Genomic DNA, 19,696 nt, shown 5'->3' with positions numbered 1-19,696 from the left:
CTGGGAAAAGAAACAGTTATTCAAAACCAGTAAGTGCAGAGAATCTCATACAGGATGAATTCAAAGAGGAACACACCAAAACACATTGTAATTAAAATGACAAAATTAAAGATAGAGAGTATTAAAAGCAGCATAGGAAAAGCAATGCATAACACTCGAGAAAACTCCCATAAGATTATCCACAATAAGCACCTAAGAGATACAGAATATAATTAGATGTAAAATATAATATCAAAAACAGTAATTATGAGGGGAGGAGAGTACAATGCAGGATTTTTAATTTGAAATTAAGAGATCAGCAATTACATGTTTGTGTGTGTGTGTGTGTGTCTATGAATGTGAAAGTTATTAGCTCAGTCTTGTCCAACTCTTTGTGACCCCACCAGGTCCTCTGTCCATAGAATTATATATAGTGATAGTGAAGTCGCTCAATCATGTCCGACTCTTTGCAACCCCATGGACTGTAGCCTACCAGGTTCCTCCATCTTAATTATATATATATGTATGCTAATTATATATATATATAAATATATGCTATATATATATAAATGTATGCTATATATAAATATATATATATATATATATATATATATGTAGATGGTAACCTCGGAGAAAGCAATGGCAACCCACTCCAGTACTCTTGCCTGGAAAATCCCATGGAAGGAGGAGCCTCATAGGCTGCAGTCTGTGGGGTCATGAAGAGTTGGAGACGACTGAGAGACTTCACTTTCACTTTTCACTTTCATGCACTGGAGAAGGGAACGGCAACCCACTCCAGTGTTCTTGCCTGGAGAATCCTAGGAACAGGGGAGCCTGGTAGGCTGCCGTCTATGGGGTCACACGGAGTCGGACATGACTGAAGCGACTTAGCAACAGCAGCAGTAGCAGATGGTAACCTCATAGTAACCACAAACCAAAAATCTATCATAAAAGAAGAAAGGAAAAAAAGAAGAAAATAACTTCAAAAACAAACCCAAAACATTAACAAAATAGCAATAAGAACATACATATCAATAATTACCTTAAATGTAAATAGACTAGATGCTCTAACCAAAAGACACAGAGTGGCTGAATGGTAACACGAACATGGAACACCTGTATACCTTCTTACAAGACTCGCTTCAGATGTAGACACACACATAGGCTGAAAGTGAAGGAATAGAAAAAAGGTGCTCCATGCAAATAGGTTCAAAAGAAAGCCAGAGTAGTGACATTTTATCACACAAAAGAGACTCTGCATAGTGATCAAGGAATTGATCGAAGAAGATGTAATCATTTTAAACATCTATGCACCCAATGTTGCTGAAGCTGAAGCTCTAATACTTTGGCCACCTGATGCAAAGAGCTAACTCATTAGAAAAGACCTGATGCTGAAAAAGGTTCCAGGCAAAAGGAGAAGGGGGAAGTAGAGGATGAGATGGTTAGATGGCATCACCAACTCAATGGACATGAATTTGAGCAAACTGGTGTCCTGCAGTGCATGGTGTCACAAAGAGTCAGATAGGACTTAGCAATCGAACAACAACATTACCTCTATCTCGTTGATGGTTTTAGCCATCACCTCCTCAATTTCCCATCCTCCCAGACCCTGAAGCTAACCATACATTAAAAAGGTCACACATAATAATCAAGTGGGATTTATCCTAAGGACATAAGTATGGTTCTATTTCCACATATAAATCAATACGATACACTCCATTAACAAACTGAAAAAGAAAAAAAAACATAATCTCAATAAATGGAGAAAATATTTTGACAAAATTAGAATTCCATTTATTATATTAAAAAAAAAACCTCTAGCAAATGAGTATAGAGGCAACATATCTCAACAATAATCCAGGCCATATATAAAAAGCTGACATTATACTCAACAATGAAAAGCTGAAAGCAGGAACAAGACAAGGATTCCACTATAACCACTTTTATTCTACATAGTATTGAAAGTCCTAGCCACAGCAATCAGAGAATAAAAAGAAATGAAAAGAAAGAAAACTCACTATTTTCAGATTATATACTATACATAGAAAATCCTAAAGTTGCTAACAGAAAGCTACTAAAGCTCATTAATAAATTATGCAAAGTTGCCTGATACAAAATTAGCATATAGAAACCTGTTGCAGTCAATACTCAGAAAAGTAAATTAAGAAAATCAACCTATTTACAACTGCATCAAAGATAATAAAATACCTAGGAATAAACCTATGTAAGGAGGTAAAAGATCTATCCTAATAAAACTATAATATACCATTAAAAAATTAAAGACAACACAAATAAATGGAAAGATATCCTTTGTTCATGAGTTAGAAAAATTAATATTTTTAAAATGACCATTCTCCCCAGGGCAATGTACAGATCCAATGGAATCTCTCTCAAAATACCAATGATATTTTTCACATAACTAGAACAATAAATTTTAAATCTGTATAGAAACACCCAAACTGCAAACAGCCAATACAGTTTGAGAAAGAACGGAGCTAGAACTATCATATTCCCTCACTTTAGACTATGCCATGAAACTACAGTTATCAAGATAGTATAGTACTGGCACAAAAACAGCTGTATAAATCAATCAAACAGAATAGAGAGCTTAGAAATAAACCCACACAGTTATGATCAATTAATCTATGACAAAGGAGGTTAAAACTGGATGGGGGGGGTGGTCCTAAGATGGCAGAGGAATAGGACCGGGAGACCACTTTCTCCCCCACAAATTCATCAAAAGAACATTTCAATGCTGAGTAGATTCTACAAAACAACTTCTGAATACTAGCAGAGGACATCAGGCACCCAGAAAAGCAGATCATTGTCTTCAAAAACAGGCAGGAAAAATATAAAAGACGAAAAAAGAGACAAAGGAGGTAGGAAGGGAGCTCCATCCCAGGAAGGGAGTTCCGTCCTGGGAAGGGAGTCTTAAAAAGAGAAAAGTTTCCAAACACCAGAAAACACTCTCACTGCCGAGTCTGTGGTGAGCCTTGGAAGCACAGAGGACAACATAACAGGGAAGAAAAATAAATAAATAACTAAAACCAACAGATTACAAGCCCAACGGTAACTCCCCCAGTGGAGAAGCAGTGCAGACGCCTGCATCCGCCACTAGCAAGTGGGGGCTGGGCAGGGAGGCACGGGCTGCAGTGCTTTTTAAGAATTGGGCCGGAATGCCCTGAATGTAACCAGAGCAAACTAACTTGGGCTAGCATACCAGACTGTGGGATAGCAACCACGCGAAAAGCTCTAACATAAGACACCACCAGGACTGCGCACAGAACAAAGGACGGAACAGAAGTAGCTGGCTGCAGACCATCCCCCTCCGGTGACAGGCAGCCAGAGCTGTAAGGCCTGGAAGGGGGCAATCGCAGCCCCAGAGAGACTTTACCTACCAAACTGCAAGCAGGCTGCTTTGCTAACTAAGACTTCTTGGGGTTCTGGACTGTCACCATTTGCCTGACAAGGGGCATGAGTGGTACACCCGTAAAACTGAGCAGCAGGGAAAGGTGATAAGTTGCAGCGACTGCCCTCACCAAACACCTGAGCCACTCGGTCCTGGGAAGGGCACAAAACGCAGGCCCAACCGAATCTGCGCCTCTGAGGGCTACCTGAGAGCAGAGCCTGAGTGGTTTAGACCAGGGAGGTGCATGCAGCCTAGGGCTGGCTTCAGACGGTTCCCGGTGGAGCAACGTAGAGCCTGAGCGGGGTGCACCGTGTACAGGGGCATGCCCAGTGTGGTTGAGACACTGCGAGCACATTGTTTGCAGCATCCCTCCCTCCCCACAGTGCGACTGAACAAGTGAGCCTAAAAAAAAAAAAAAAGTGTCCACCACCGCCCGCCTTGCATCAGGGCGGAAATCAGACACTGAAGAGACCAGCAAACAGAAGAAGCTAAACAGAGGGAACTGCCTTAGAAGTGACCCCACACTGCCCACAACACCAGAGAAAGTCCCAGAAATATCTTTACTATTTTTACGACCATTCTCTTTTTTTTTTTGGATGTTGTTGTTTGATTGTTTTTCCTTCTCATTTTTTTTTAACTTTTTAAAATTTATAAGTCCTCTATTTCTCCTTTAATGTTAATTTTTATAACCTATTATCACTTTTCAAAAAAAAAAAGAGACCCTATTTTTAAAGCAAACGCCATTTATATTTTTTTCCTGTGGTTGTTGTTGTTGTTTTTTAATAATCCTCGTGACTTTGTTTTTTTTTTTTTCCTTCTTGTTCTTTTCCTTTTCTTTAATATTGTATTTTTGAAAATCCAACCTCTACTCTAGATTTTTAATCTTTGCTTTTTGATATTTGTTGTCAATTTTGTACATTTAAATACCCAATCTTCAGTACCCAATTTCACCTAAGAGCGAGATTACTGGCTTGACCACTCTCTCCTCCTTTGGACTCTCCTTTTTCTCCACCAGGTTGTCTCTGTCTATTCCCTCCTCCTTCTCTTCTCTACCCAACTCTGTGAATCTCTGTGTGTTCCAGACGGTGGAGAACACTTAGGGAACTGGTTACTGGCTGGATCTGTCTCTCTCCTTTTCATTTCCCTCTTTTATCCTCTTGGCCACCCCTGTCTACTTCCTCCCTCTCCTCTTCCCTGTATAACTCCGTGAACATCTCTGAGTGGTCCAAACTGAGGAGCGCACATAAGGAAGTGATTACTGGCTAACTTGCTCTCTCCTCTTTTGATCCCATCTCATATCATTCCAGTCACCTCTAACTACCCCCTCCCTCTTCTCTTCTCCACATAACTCAATGAACCTCTCTGGGTGTCCCTCAATGTGGAGAAACTTTTCATCTTTAACCTAGATGTTTTATCATCAGTGCTGTATAGATGGAGAAGTCTTGAGGCTACTGTAAAAATAAAACCGAAAACCAGAAGCGGGAGGCTTAAGCCCAAATCCTGAGAACATCAGAGAACTCCTGAATCCAGGGAATATTAATCAATAGGAGCTCATGAAACGCCTCCATACCTACACTGAAACCAAGCACCACCCAAGGGCCAACAAGTTCCAGAGCAAGACATACCATGCAAATTCTCCAGCAACACAGGAACACACCCCTGAGCTTTATACAGGCAGCTCAAGTTACTCCAGAACCATAACGTCTCATAACTCATTACTGGACACTTCATTGCACTCTAGAGAGAAGAAATCCTGCTCTATCCACCAGAACTCTGACACAAGCTTCCCTAACCAAGAAACCTTGACAAGCCACTGATACAACCTCACCCACAGCGAGGAAACTCCATAATAAAGAGCACTCCACAAATTCCCAAAATACAGAAAAGCCACACCAAACGCAGCAATATAACCAAGATGAAGAGACAGAGGAATATCCAGCAGGTAAAGGAACAGGAGAAATGCCCACCAAACCCAACAAAAGAGGAAGAGATAGGGAATCTACCTGAGAAAGAATTCCGAATAATGATAGTGAAAATGATCCAAAATCTTTAAATCAAAATGGAATCACAGATAAATAGCCTGGAGACAAGGATTGAGAAGATGCAAGAAAGGTTTAACAAGGACCTAGAAGAAATAAAAAAGAGTCAATATATAATGAATAATGCAATAAATGAGATCAGAAACACTCTGGAGGCAACAAATAGTAGAATATCGGAGGCAGAAGATAGGATTAGTGAAATAGAATATAGACTGGTAGAAATAAATGAATCAGAGAGGAAAAAAGAAAAATGAATTAAAAGAAATGCTAACAACCTCAGAGAACTCTAGGACAATATGAAACGCTCCAACATTCAAATTATAGGAGTCCCAGAAGAAGAAGACAAAAAGAAAGACCATGAGAAAATACTTGAGGAGATAATAGTTGAAAACTTTCCTAAAATGGGGAAGGAAATAATCACCCAAGTCCAAGAAACCCAGAGAGTTCCAAACAGGATAAACCCAAGGCAAAACACCCCAAGACAGATATTAATCAAATTAACAAAGATCAAACACAAAGAACAAATATTAAAAACAGCAAGGGAAAAACAACAAATAACACACAAGGGGATTCCCATAAGGATAACTGCAGATCTTTCAATAGAAATGCTTCAGGCCAGGAGGGAATGGCAAGACATACTTAAAGTGATAAAAGAAAATAACCTACAGCCCAAATTACTGTACCCAGTAAGGGTCTCATTAAAATATGAAGGAGAAATCAAAAGCTTTACAGACAAGCAAAAGCTGAGAGAATTCAGCACCACCAAACCAGCTCTCCAACAAATGCTAAAGGATATTCTCTAGACAGGAAACACAAAAAGGGTGTATAAACCCAAATCCAAAACAATAAAGTAAATGGCAACGGGATCATACTTATCAATAATTACCTTAAACATAAATGGGTTGAATGCCCCGACCAAAAGGCAAAGACTGGCTGAATGGATACAAAAACAAGACCCCTCTATATGCTGCCCACAAGAGACCCACCTCAAAACAAGGGACACATACACACTGAAAGTGAAGGGCTGGAAAAAGATATCCCACGCAAATAGAGACCAAAAGAAAGCAGGAGTAGCAATACTCATATCTGATAAAGTAGACTTTAACACAAAGGCTGTGAAAAGAGACAAAGAAGGACACTACATAATGATTAAAGGATCAATCCAAGAAGAAGATGTAAGAATTATAAATGTATCTGCACCCAATATAGGATCACGCAATATGTAAGAAAAATGCTAACAAGTATGAAAGGGGAAATTAACAATAACACAATAATAGTGGGAGACTTTAATACCCCACTCACATCCATGGACAGATCAACTAAACAAAAATTAACAAAGAAATGCAAACTTTAAATGATACAATAGACCAGTTAGACCTAATTGATATCTATAGGACATTTCACCCCAAAACAGTGAATTTAAACTTTTTCTCAAGTGCTCACGGAACCTTCTCCAGGATAGATCACATCCTGGGCCATAAATCTAAACCTGATAAATTCAAAAAAATCGAAATCATTCCAAGCATCTTTTCTGACCATAATGCATTAAGATTAGATCTCAATTACGGGAGAAAAACTATTAAAAATTCCAACATATGGAGGCTGAACAACACGCTTCTGAATAACCAACAAATCACAGAAGAAATCAAAAAGAAATCAAAATATGCATAGAAACTAATGAAAATGAAAACACAACAACCCAAAACCTGTGGGACACTATAAAAGCAGTGCTAAGAGGAAAGTTCATAGCAATACAGGCATACCTCAAGAAACAAGAAAAAAGTCAAATAAATAACCTAACTCTACACCTAAAGCAACTAGAAAAGGAAGAACTGGAGAACCCCAGAGTTAGTAGAAGGAAAGAAATCTTAAAAATTAGGGCAGAAATAAGTGCAAAAGAAACAAAAGAGACCATAGCAAAAATCAACAAAGCCAAAAGCTAGTTCTTTGAAAGGATAAATAAAATTGACAAACCATTAGCCAGACTCATCAAGAAACAAAGGGAGAAAAGTCAAATCAATAAAATTAGAAATGAAAATGGAGAGATCACAACAGAGAACACAGAAATACAAAGGATCATAAGAGACTACTATCAGCAATTATATGCCAATAAAATGGACAACGTGGAAGAAATGGACAAATTCTTAGAAAAGTACAACTTTTCAAAACTGAATCAGGAAGAAATAGAAAATCTTAACAGACCCATCACAAGCACGGAAATTGAAACTGTCATCAGAAATCTTTCAGCAAACAAAAGCCCAGGTCCAGATGGCTTCACAGCTGAATTCTACCAAAAATTTCGAGAAGAGTTAACACCTATCCTACTCAAACTCTTCCAGAAAATTGCAGAGGAAGGTAAACTTCCAAACTCATTCTATGGGGCCACCATCACCCTAATACCAAAACCTGACAAAGATGCCAGAAAAAAAGAAAACTACAGGCCAATATCACTGATGAACATAAATGCAAAAATCCTTAACAAAATTCTAGCAATCAGAATCCAACAACACATTAAAAAGATCATACACCATGACCAAGTGGGCTTTATCCCAGGGATGCAAAGATTCTTCAATATCCACAAATCAATCAATGTAATTCACCACATTAACAAATTGAAAAATGAAAGCCATATGATTATCTCAATAGATGCAGAGAAGGCCTTTGACAAAATCCAACATCGATTTACGATAAAAAAAAAAAAAACTCTCCAGAAACCATGAATAGAAGGAACATACCTCAACACAATAAAAGCTATATATGATAAACCCACAGCAAACATTATCCTCAATGGTGAAAAATTGAAAGCATTTCCTTTAAGTCAGGAACAAGACAAGGGTGCCCACTTTCACTGCTACTATTCAGCATAGTTCTGGAAGTTTTGGCCACAGCAATCAGGCAGAAAAAGAAATAAAAGGAATCCAAACTGGAAAAGAAGAAGTAAAACTCTCACTGTTTGCAGATGACATGATTTCTATGTAGAAAACCCTAAAGACTCCACCAGAAAATTACTAGAGCTAATCAATGAATATAGTAAAGTTGCAGGATATAAAATCAACACACAGAAATCCCTTGCATTCCTATACACTAATAATAAGAAAGTAGAAAAAGAAATTAAGGAAACAATTCCATTTACCATTGCAATGAAATGAATAAAATACTTAGGAATATACCTACCTAAAGAAACTAAAGACCTATATATAGAAAATTATAAAAAAACTGGTGAAAGAAATCAAAGAGGACACTAATAGATGGAGAAATAAATATACCATGTCCATGGATCAGTAGAATCAGTATAGTGAAAATGAGGATACTACCCAAAGTAATCTACAGATTCAATGCAATCCCTATCAAGCTACCAGCGGTATTTTTCACAGAGCTAGAACAAATAATTTCACGATTTGTATGGAAATACAAAAATCCTCGAATAGCCAAAGCAATCTTGAGAAAGAAGAATGGAACTGGAGGAATCAACTTGCCTGACTTCAGGCTCTACTACAAAGCCACAGTCATCCAGACAGTATGGTACTGGCACAAAGGCAAATATAGATCAATGGAACAAAATAGAAAGCCCAGAGATAAATCCACACACCTATGGACATCTCATCTTCGACAAAGGAGGCAAGAATATACAATGGAGTAAAGACAATCTCTTTAACAAATGGTGCTGGGAAAACTGGTCAACCACTTGTAAAAGAATGAAACTAGATCACTTTCTCACACCATACACAAAAATAAACTCAAAATGGATTAAAGATCTAAATGTAAGACCAGAAACTATAAAACTCCTAGAGGAGAACATAGGCAAAACACTCTCCGACATAAATCACAGCAGGATCCTCTGTGATCCACCTCCCAGAATTCTGGAAATAAAAGCAAAAATAAACGTATTGAATCTAATTAAAATTTAAAGCTTCTGCACAACAAAGTAAACTATAAGCAAGGTGAAAAGACAGCCTTCTGAATGGGAGAAAATAATAGCAAATGAAGCAACTGACAAATAACTAATCTCAAAAATATACAAGAAACTTATGCAGCTCAAGTCCAGAAAAATAAATGACCCAATCAAAAAATGGGCCAAAGAACTAAATAGATATTTCTCCAAAGAAGACATACGGATGGCTAACAAACACTTGAACAGATGCTCAACATCACTCATTATCAGAGAAATGCAAATCAAAACCACATTGAGGTACCAATCACACCAGTCAGAATGGCACTGACCCAAAAGTCTACAAGCAATAAATGCTGGAGAGGTTGTGGAGAAAAGGGAACGCTCTTACACTGTTGGTGGGAATGCAAACTAGTACAGCCACTATGGAGAACAGTGTGTAGGTTCCTTAAAAAACTGGAAATAGAACTGCCTTATGACCCAGCAATCCCACTGCTGGGCATACACACTGAGGAAACCAGAACTGAAAGAGACACGTGTACCCCAATGTTCATCGCAGCACTGTTTATAATAGCCAGGACATGGAAACAACCTAGATGTCCATCAGCAGATGAATGGATAAGAAAGCTGTGGTACATATACACAATGGAGTATTACTCAGCCATTGAAAAGAATACATTTGAATCAGTTCTAATGAGGTGGATGAAACTGGAGCCTATTATACAGAGTGAAGTAAGCCAGAAAGAAAAACACCAATACAGTATACTAACACATATATATGGAATTTAGAAAGATGGTAATGATAACCCTGTATGCGAGATAGCAAAAGAGACACAGATGTATAGAATGGACTTTAGACTCTGTGGGAGAGGGAGAGGGTGGGATGATTTGGGAGAATGGCATTGAAACATGTATACTATCAGGTAAGAAACGAATCGCCAGTCTATGTTCGATACAGGATACAGGATGCTTGGGGCTGGTGCACGGGGATGATCCAGAGAGATGATATGGGGTGGGAGGTGGGAGGGGATTCAGGAGTGGGAACTCATGTACACCCGTGGCAGATTCATGTCAATGTATGGCAAAACCAAAACAGTACTGTTTGGGCAAAATAAAGTAAAAATAAAATTTTTTTAAAAAATAAAAGGAGCAAATGTATGAAAAAAAAAAGACTGGATTAGAGAGAAATCTCTTCAATAAGTGGTACTGGGAAAACTGGAGAGCTATACGTAAAATAAATAAGGTTAGAATGCTTTCTAACACTATATACAAAAAGAAACTAAAAATGGATTAAATACCTAAATATACGACTGGAAACCATAAAACTCATAGTAGAAAACATAGGAAGAACACTCTGACATAACTGATAAAATATTTTTTTGGATCTCTTTCCCAAGCCAGAAGTAACAAAAGCAACAGCAAAAAAAAAAAGGGGGGGGGGGCATAATCAGCTAAAAAATGTTGTAGAGCAAAGGAAACGATCAACAAGGCAAAAAGACAACCCACTGAATGGGAGAAAATACTTGCAAATGATGTAACTATTAAAGGGTTAATATCCATCCCACTCCCCCAAAAAAGCCAGCTCATATTACTCAACATCAGAAAAACAAGTAGCTCAAATAAAAAATGGGCAGAAGAACTGAATTTACAGTTTTTCATATAAGATATACAGATGTCCAACAGGCACATGAAAAGATGTTCAACATTGTTAATCATCAGGGAAATGTAAATCAGAACCACAATGAAATATCACCCCACATCTGTCAGAATAGCTATCATCAAAAAGAACACAAATAACAAACGTTGGTAATGATGTGGAGAAAAGGGAACCCTCCTATTCTGTTGGTCAGAATGTAAATTGGTGCAGCCACTATGGAAAACACTATAAAGTTTTCTCCAAAAACTAAAAATACAACTAACATACAACCCAACATTCCACTCCTGGGTATATATCCCCACAAAAGAAAAGCACTAATTTGAAAATATACGTGCATCCCCCACAATGTTCATAACAGCATAATTTGCAAATACCAAGATATGGAAACAACCTGAGTATTCATCAACACTATGGATAAAGTACAGATAGTGAAGTGAAAGTCGCTCAGTTGTGTCCGACTCCTTGTGACCCCATGGACTGTCCATGGAATTCTCCAGGCCAGAATACTGGAGTGCGTAGCCTTTCCCTTCTCCAGGGGAATCTTCCCAACCCAGGGATTGAACCCAGCTCTCCTGCATTGCAGGCAGATTCTTTACCAACTGAGCAACAAGGGAAGCCCAAGAACACTGGAGTGGGTAGCCAATCCCTTTTCCAGGGAATCTTCCCAACTCAGGAATCAAACTGGGGTCTCCTGCATTGCAGGTGGATTCTTTACCAACTGAGCTATCAGGAAAGCCCTAAAGTATAGATAAAGTATTCCTATATATATACATATATATGAATATGAAAATTTGTCATTTGTATCAACATTAATGGACTTGGAGGACACTATGTAAAGTAAAACAAGTCAGAAAGAAAAATATAAACAGTGTATGATATCACTTATATGTGGAATATAAAAAATACACCAAACTAGTGGATATAACCAGAGAAGGCAGTGGCACCCCACTCCAGTACTCTTGCCTGGAAAATCCCATGGACAGAGGAGCCTGGTAGGCTGCAGTCCATGGGGTCGCTAAGAGTCGGACACGACTGAGCGACTTCATTTTCACTTTTCACTTTCATGCATTGGAGAAGAAGTGGCAACCCACTCCAGTGTTCTTGCCTGGAGAATCCAGGGATGGCAGAGCCTGGTGGGCTGCTGTCTATGGGGTTGCACAGAGTCGGACACGACTGAAGCGACTTAGCAGCGACAGTGAATATAACATAAAAGAAGCAGACTCACAAATATAGAGAACAAGCTAGTGGTTACTAGTGGGCAGAGGGAAGTGGAAAGGGGCAATATAGGGGTAGGGGAATAAGTGGTACACACCTTTAGGTTATAAAACAATCTACAAGATATATTGTGTAGCATAGTGAATAAGACCAATATTCTATAACTATAAATGGAGTATAACTTTTAAAACTGTGAATCACTATATTGTATATCTGAAATTTATGTAATATTATACATTAATTATAACTCCATAAAAAGTAAAACAAATAAAAAAATACATTATTTTCCTTTTTACACTGTTGATATTTTCACTGCTGGTATAAAAACAATATTGAGAAAAACTGTGATGCCTTAAAACAAATCAAACAGTAGCATAAAACTGTACTAAATGCAATTTTTTCACAACTAGACACAGTAAAAAAAAAAACTGTTTCATTTAATTGCATCATTGAGGAAAGAGTAAAAGTAATTTTCTAAGTCTTACTCCTTGAATATGAATTTTTATTATTCTGTATAATGAAAGGAGAAATATACACAATGCATTTCTGCAGCAGATCAAAATATAATGGGAGTCCTAAATTATTTGTAATTGTGTTGTGGGGTCAACTAGCCACTTTTTAAAATAGAAAGGCAATTTTACCTGAGAGGATGATAGGCATGAAAATTATAGTTAATCAAGACTTAGATATCTAATAGACATCTTTTTTACAAATTAATAAAGCAGTGTTTCATTTCAAGAAAAAGAACTGACAATATTTGTCACCAATGAAAAATACTGAGGTTTCTGCTGAAAAGTAAAATTTTAAAAAATTTTTATCCACTATTGTGTAACATATTTCCAATTCTGGCAAAATACCTTGATGACATCATATTCATATTAATAAATGTGAACCTTTGATGATATAATAAAGAAATGTGTCATCACTTAGAGGATATGTATTGGTGAATGAATCTTTTCCAAATAATCAAGATAAATTATGAAAAATTTATGCTTGGTTAAATATTTATTCAATTTGAAAGATATACTAATGGATATTATTTTAATAGATTAAGAAATGTTCAGTAATATGTTTTCAGATTCCAAAGTTTAATCAATTGCTAGTAAATGATCATCAGTTAAGTTTTAGTGAACAACCATACATAAACTTAAGGCTTCCAAAATATGCAACTTTTAAAAACTACATGCCTATGTAAGGCTGCATTTTTTTCAAATATTTTAAACAAAACAATAATGCAACAGATTGAATGCAGAGTCAGATACTAACTATCCAGTGAGAATCCAGTTATCTTCAATTAAGCAAACATGAAAAATATAAAACATGACATTATTCTCACTAATTTTTTTAATTTTGAAAATAGTTTTATCCACCAAAATAAAATGTTACATAGTTCAATATATAATGGGTTTATCGGTGATATATTTAAATAAGTTGATAAATATTTTCTAAATTTCTCAGTTTTAATTTCCAAATATGATAAATACTAATAGATATAATTGACTCTGAAGTTCCTTGGGGAGCTCAATAATTTTAAAAGTGCAGATACATGAAGCAGGGCATTCAAAGCTGGTGCTCTGGGAAAACCCAGAGGGATAGGGTGGGGAGGGAGGTGGGAGTGGGGTTCAGGTTGGGGGACCACATGTGTACCCGTGGCTGATTCATGTTGCTATGGCAAAACCACAACAATATTGTAATTATCCTCCAATTAAATAAATTGCTTAATTTTTTAAAAAAGAAAAAAATGCAGAGGTGTTCTGAGAATCACTTGCTTTAAACAGACCGATAAAGAAGAGGATTGAAAATGGAGGACAGATAAAAAATGTTCCCCATTTTGCTATGGCTTTCAGTTCAGTTCAGTTCAATTCAGTTTAGTCACTCAGTCGTGTATGACTTTTTGCAACCCCATGGACTGCAGTATGCTAGGCTTCCTGTCCATCACCAACTCCTGGAGTTTACTCACACTCTTGTCCATTGAGTCGGTGATGCCATCCAACCATCTCATCCTTTGTCATCCCCTTCTCCTCCCATCTTCAATCATTCCCAACATCAGGGTCTTTTCAAATGAGTCAGTTCTTTGCACAAGTGGCTATGGCTTTGATTTTAAGTAATTTGGACTAATAGTAGAAAAAAAGCATATAATGGTAACCAGATATCTGACATAATTTATAATCTCCTCACTAGGGTCTAAGGACCTTACCACACATTCATTCAGATACAGATTTTTTATAGAAAACCATTTAATTCTATTATATATGTTACAAAGTTAACTCACAGCAGCTTTAGTTGAGACAAAATTAAAGCTGTATTAGTATCATAAGACTGTGTGGATGGTGTTAAAATTAAATAATGTTCACTATTCAACAAACTCAGTAGATATGAACTGGAGTTTCTCCCAATAACAGAAATAATTAGAACTTACCTGCATAAAGAAATACCATGGCTTGGGCATACCATACTTTCCTGGAAAGACAGCATCTATATACCAGGCCAGAAGGCCATATAAGAAGGCATCAAATAAAAGCATTCCCATAATCTGAGCAAGAGTGAGGTCATCATCTGGGCTCACTTGTGACAAGAAGTTATTCCACTTAGCACCATATTCTGAAATATAATAGGAAATAGTTACTTCAGGTGCCCAAATGTGACTAAAACAAAATTACTCATCAACTTTATAATTAAGCAATGAAGAAAAGTGCACTGATATTCTCTAGCTATAGATACTACTTACTACTTTCTGATACTTTAGATTTTAGGTTTCTCAAAAAGATAATGAAGTAGTAGCAAAAGGGGTCTCTGCCTAGAGCCAAACATGTTGATTGAAATGTTGGTAGGTGACTGAAACAAAAATAAGCAATCATCAGAAGTCCATAAAATAAGACTCAAAGCAATAAGCAGACCTATTGCTTGAGATGGTGGTCCTATCTCTCCATTCTCTCTCATGCTGATTTCCATCAAAATAACCATCAGGATATATAAAATTGGAAAGATATTCATCAGTATAAAAAAAATAAGGTTCAGCTTCCAGTTTCTGGTTTGGAAAAAGAACTTAGAAGTCACTACTCCATCCTAACAAGTAGGAAGCTGAACTGAAAAGTCTGTAACTCTTCTTAGATCAATCAGATAAGTGAGGTCACAGGGCAATACACTGTCTCTAAAACTGGAGAGCCAGATAGGCAAATACAGAGAATATAATTTAATGGAATAGAAACTCTAAACAGAATCTCTAAAAGACCCAGTGCTACAGTAGAAAATCCTAAACTATAATTAACAAATTGCTGGGGCCTTACTAGGACAAGTCTAAAGAATTAAAAAGTCCAGGGGTGTCCAAGTCATAAGGAACTTGTGAATCCATGTTTTTGTCAATTTACCTCCAAGATCCTTATCAGTTTCTCATGGCAAATATACGAGAAAACTCCCCTCGTGCTTCCAGGAATCATGGAAGAAGGGAAGAAGGAACCATTTTGAAACGTGCCAGTGCATTCTATTCTTAATTAGGCCTGATTCATGAGAAAGTATTTTACCAGAGCATAACCTACCTAGGGGAAGGAAAAGTCCAACCTGCTCTAGTCATCTTGTCTCTTCTAAACAGGAGGAAACCGAGAAGCACTGATGATTTCATAGATCAGCAACATAAGCTCATCGAAAGACTAAAGCCCAATCATAGTACTATGGAATCCTTTCTCTCCCCACTACACCTTACCAATATGTCACTAATGTCCTATTCACTATATTTCCTTTTCCCTAGACCCTTATGTACATATTTTAATGAAAATTTGTACCGCATACTAAAGGGAGGGGGGAACACCACAGTTTGAAGAAACTAAAGCAGCATCAGAATCACTCTGATATGCAAAATGTTGGAAATATTAAGTCAGGTCTATTATAGCATTGAAACATGTATATAATCTTATGTGAAACAGATTGCCAGTCCAGGTTCGATGCATGAGACAGGGTGCTCAGGGCAGGTGCACTGGGATGACCTTGAGGGATGGGATGGGGAGGGAGTTAGGAGAGGGGTTCAGGATGGGGAACACATGTACACCCACGGCTGATTCATGTCAATGTATGGCAAAAACCACTACAATATTGTAAAGTAATTAGTCTCCAGTTAAAATTAATTAATTAATTAAAAATAAATAAACCAGGATTATTTAAAACCATGATTAACGTGATAAGGTCTTTAATGGGAAAAGTACATAGCATGCAAGAATAGACTGATAATGTAGAGAGATGGATAAGAAAGAATCAAAAAGAAATGCTAGAGTCCTTGGCATGGCTGTGGTGGGGAAAATGATGGGCAGGAAGGAGGGAGAAAAGCCTGAGAACCCACAGCTAGCTAAAGCCTCTGGAGTAATGGGACAAAGTGCCAGTTGAGAAGTGCTGAGAAGCAATGAGCTGAAGGAGAAACTTCATTTCTCAACAATGCTTATAAAGATCTACAAGCTTGGATTTGGTAGTCAGACAACAGAGAAAGAAAGCATCAACTTTTTTATGAGACTTGTATCAAGTATGCCTGAGCTAACAAAGCTGTTTCAGCTCTTGCTCCAATAAATCCTTTCAGTAGCATCAGCTTTTAAAGAAGATGAAGAGAGCAAACCAGAGGAAATGCCTCCTAAAAATAAAGATGGGGGGAAATATTGGACAAACACTAACATCAGAAAGACCAAACTCCTTCAATAACGGAAAACATGGGTTTTCTGACAACCAGGAGCTACGGGAGGGAAATATAAAACCTCATCTTGGAAAAGTCCATGACTAAGACCTGTTAAATAACTATCATGAAATTAAGGTATGATGCAGATGTAATTTAAAATGAGCAGTTTCCTTTAAAAAAATTTTGTATATAACTATCTTTGGAGCCACTTCAATAAAAACAAAACATTATCACATGAGAGCTTGAAATTAGAAGTAATTTGTACACAGACTTCAATACATTTGCTAATTTTGTCATTTCATACTATTAATTTCCAAAGATTGCAGACAATAAAGAAATTAGAACCTTTTAAAGAATTGCCTATTTTTAGATACAACTGATTAGACTAGCTCACTAAGCCAGAGCAAAAAGTTACTATCTATTTAAACTTCAAGCAATTACTCTTTACCTTAACTCTCTCATTACCTAGAGCAGTCTAGCTCCCAGGAACTGCCTTATAGAAAAGTAGTACTGTATTAAGAGGAAAATGCTACCAGACCATGGACTAAAAGTAAATTTAGATAAAAAATAACTACAGCATTTTTTTTCCTTATGGGCATTTGGTTTGTTTCAAGTCATCATCAAGTAGGTATAGCATTGCTATCAGTGAATACAACTGTTTAGCTCTTTAAAAAACATATTTTAAGACTTTCCTGGTGGTCCAGTAGTTAAGAATCTGCCATACTATGTAGGGTACACCAGTTTTGCGGGGTGTGGAGGGGAGGAACTAAGCCCACTTGCCACAGTTGTTGAAGCCCCCATGCTCTAGAGCCTGTGCTCTGCAACTAGAGAAGGCCCATGCACCACAAGGAAGAGACAGTAGAGAAAAAATAAAATAATAAAAATATATTTTAAAATGTTATGTAAACTGTTGAGTATGTTAAATAGTACACTTCAACTTAATGAGTCATGTCTACTTTCATTGGAGAAGTAGAAAATCCTGGAAAATCCCATGGACAGAGGAGCCTGGTAGGCTACAGTCCATGGGGTAGCAAAGAGTTGGGCACAACCGAGGGACTTCACTTTCACTTTTCACTTTCAGGCATTGGAGAAGGAAATGGCAACCCACTACAGTATTCTTGCCTGGAGAATTCCAGGGACAGAGGAGCCTGATGGGCTGCAGTCTATGGGGTCACACAGAGTTGGCCACGACTGACGTGACTTAGCAGCAGCAGCTACTTTCATTAATCTTCAAAAAACAATCCTTCGCTATCAAAGTAAATCAGTATTTTGAATGTGCTTCTCTTTATGCTGTTATTAGAGCTGGAAGCAAGCAATAGGAAGCTGTTTATTTTGAAATACAAACTACAACCCCAAATTTTAATATGTATGTTGTTTAATATTTGGCTGCTTTTAATTTTTAACTGCATAAACATCAAATAATTACATTTCATAAAAATGGAAAGTAAAAAAGATGCACTTTCTATTACATTGTCAAAGCATTTGTAAAAGCATTTACTAACTTGTAAAATCCAATTTGAATTGATCTTAATACAGGATTTCTTGTTATAACACTATAATATTGTATCTTAAGTGTATACATTGAACAACAGCCTCTGAAAACAATGGCCTTTCAAAACACTTCCTACATTTTCCATAGAAGGAAAGTCAGTCCATCTTTAAATATTTTGTGGAATCTCTGACCACATATACTTTGTTAGATCTGTGTGTCATATGGTGGTTTGGAGTTGTTTGTTTCTGTATTTTTTAGTTATATGTAGACATGGAACAACAGACTGGTTCCAAATAGGAAAAGGAATACGTCAAGGCTGTATATTGTCACCCTGCTTATTTAACTTCTATGCAGAGTACATCATGAGAAACGCTGGACTGGAAGCAACATAAGCTGGAATCAAGATTGCCGGGAGAAATATCAATAACCTCAGATATGCAGATGACACCACCCTTATGGCAGAAAGTGAAGAGGAACTAAAAAGTCTCTTCATGAAAGTGAAAGAGGAGAGTGAAAAAGTTAGCTTAAAGCTCAACATTCAGAAAATGAAGATCATGGCATCTGGTCCCATCACTTCATGGGAAATAGATGGGGAAACAGTGGAAACAGTACCAGACTTTATTATTTTGGGCTCCAAAATCACTGCAGATGGTGACTGCAGCCATGAAATTAAAAGACGCTTACTCCTTGGAAGAAAAGTTATGACCAACCTAGATAGCATATTCAAAAGCAGAGACATTACTTTCCCAACTAAGGTCCGTCTAGTTAAGACTATGGTTTTTCCAGTGGTCATGTATGGATATGAGAGTTGAACTGTGAAGAAGGCTGAGACCCGAAAAATTGATGCTTTTGAACTGTGGTGTTGGAGAAGACTCTTGAGAGTCCCTTGGACTGCAAGGAGATCCAACTAGTCCATTCTGAAGGAGATTAGCCCCGGGATTTCTTTGGAGGGAGTGATGCTAAAGCTGAAACTCCAGTACTTTGGCCACCTCATGTGAAGAATTGACTCATTGGAAAAGACTCTGATGCTGGGAGGGATTGGGGGCAGGAGGAGAAGGGGACGACAGAGGATGAGATGGCTGGATGGCATCACTGACTCGATGGATGTGAATCTGAGTGAACTCCGGAGTTGGTGATGGACAGGAAGGCCTGGCGTGCTGCGATTCATGGGGTCACAAAGAGTTGGACATGACTGAGTGACTCAACTGAACTGAACTGAAACATTTTAATGTGCTGGTTAAATGTATAGTCAAATACAAGAGAAACATACTATATGTTGTTTCTTCATACCAACAATTTCCTTGAAAACTCCTACAGTGTTTAATTTGGAGGCAGCTTTAGACTATTCTCTTGGTGAAAACT

General features: G+C 37.4%; 1 protein-coding gene across 1 annotated transcript in view; it reads right to left on the bottom strand.

Annotated features, from left to right (window-relative positions):
• Nucleotides 1–19,696, bottom strand: part of LOC101113819 (phospholipid-transporting ATPase ABCA3-like) — a 219,732-nt gene that overhangs the window by 162,129 nt on the left and 37,907 nt on the right. Inside the window, exon 6 of the mRNA XM_060406324.1 lies at nt 14,608–14,789. Within this exon, the coding sequence (XP_060262307.1) occupies nt 14,608–14,789 (182 nt within the window). The remainder of the gene's footprint in view (nt 1–14,607; nt 14,790–19,696) is intronic.

The sequence above is a fragment of the Ovis aries genome, chromosome 24 (assembly GCF_016772045.2).
Source record: "Ovis aries strain OAR_USU_Benz2616 breed Rambouillet chromosome 24, ARS-UI_Ramb_v3.0, whole genome shotgun sequence".
Classification (NCBI taxonomy): Eukaryota; Metazoa; Chordata; class Mammalia; order Artiodactyla; family Bovidae; genus Ovis; species Ovis aries.
Note: the sequence above shows the minus strand (reverse complement) of the source record. Positions and strands in the feature narration are given on the sequence as shown.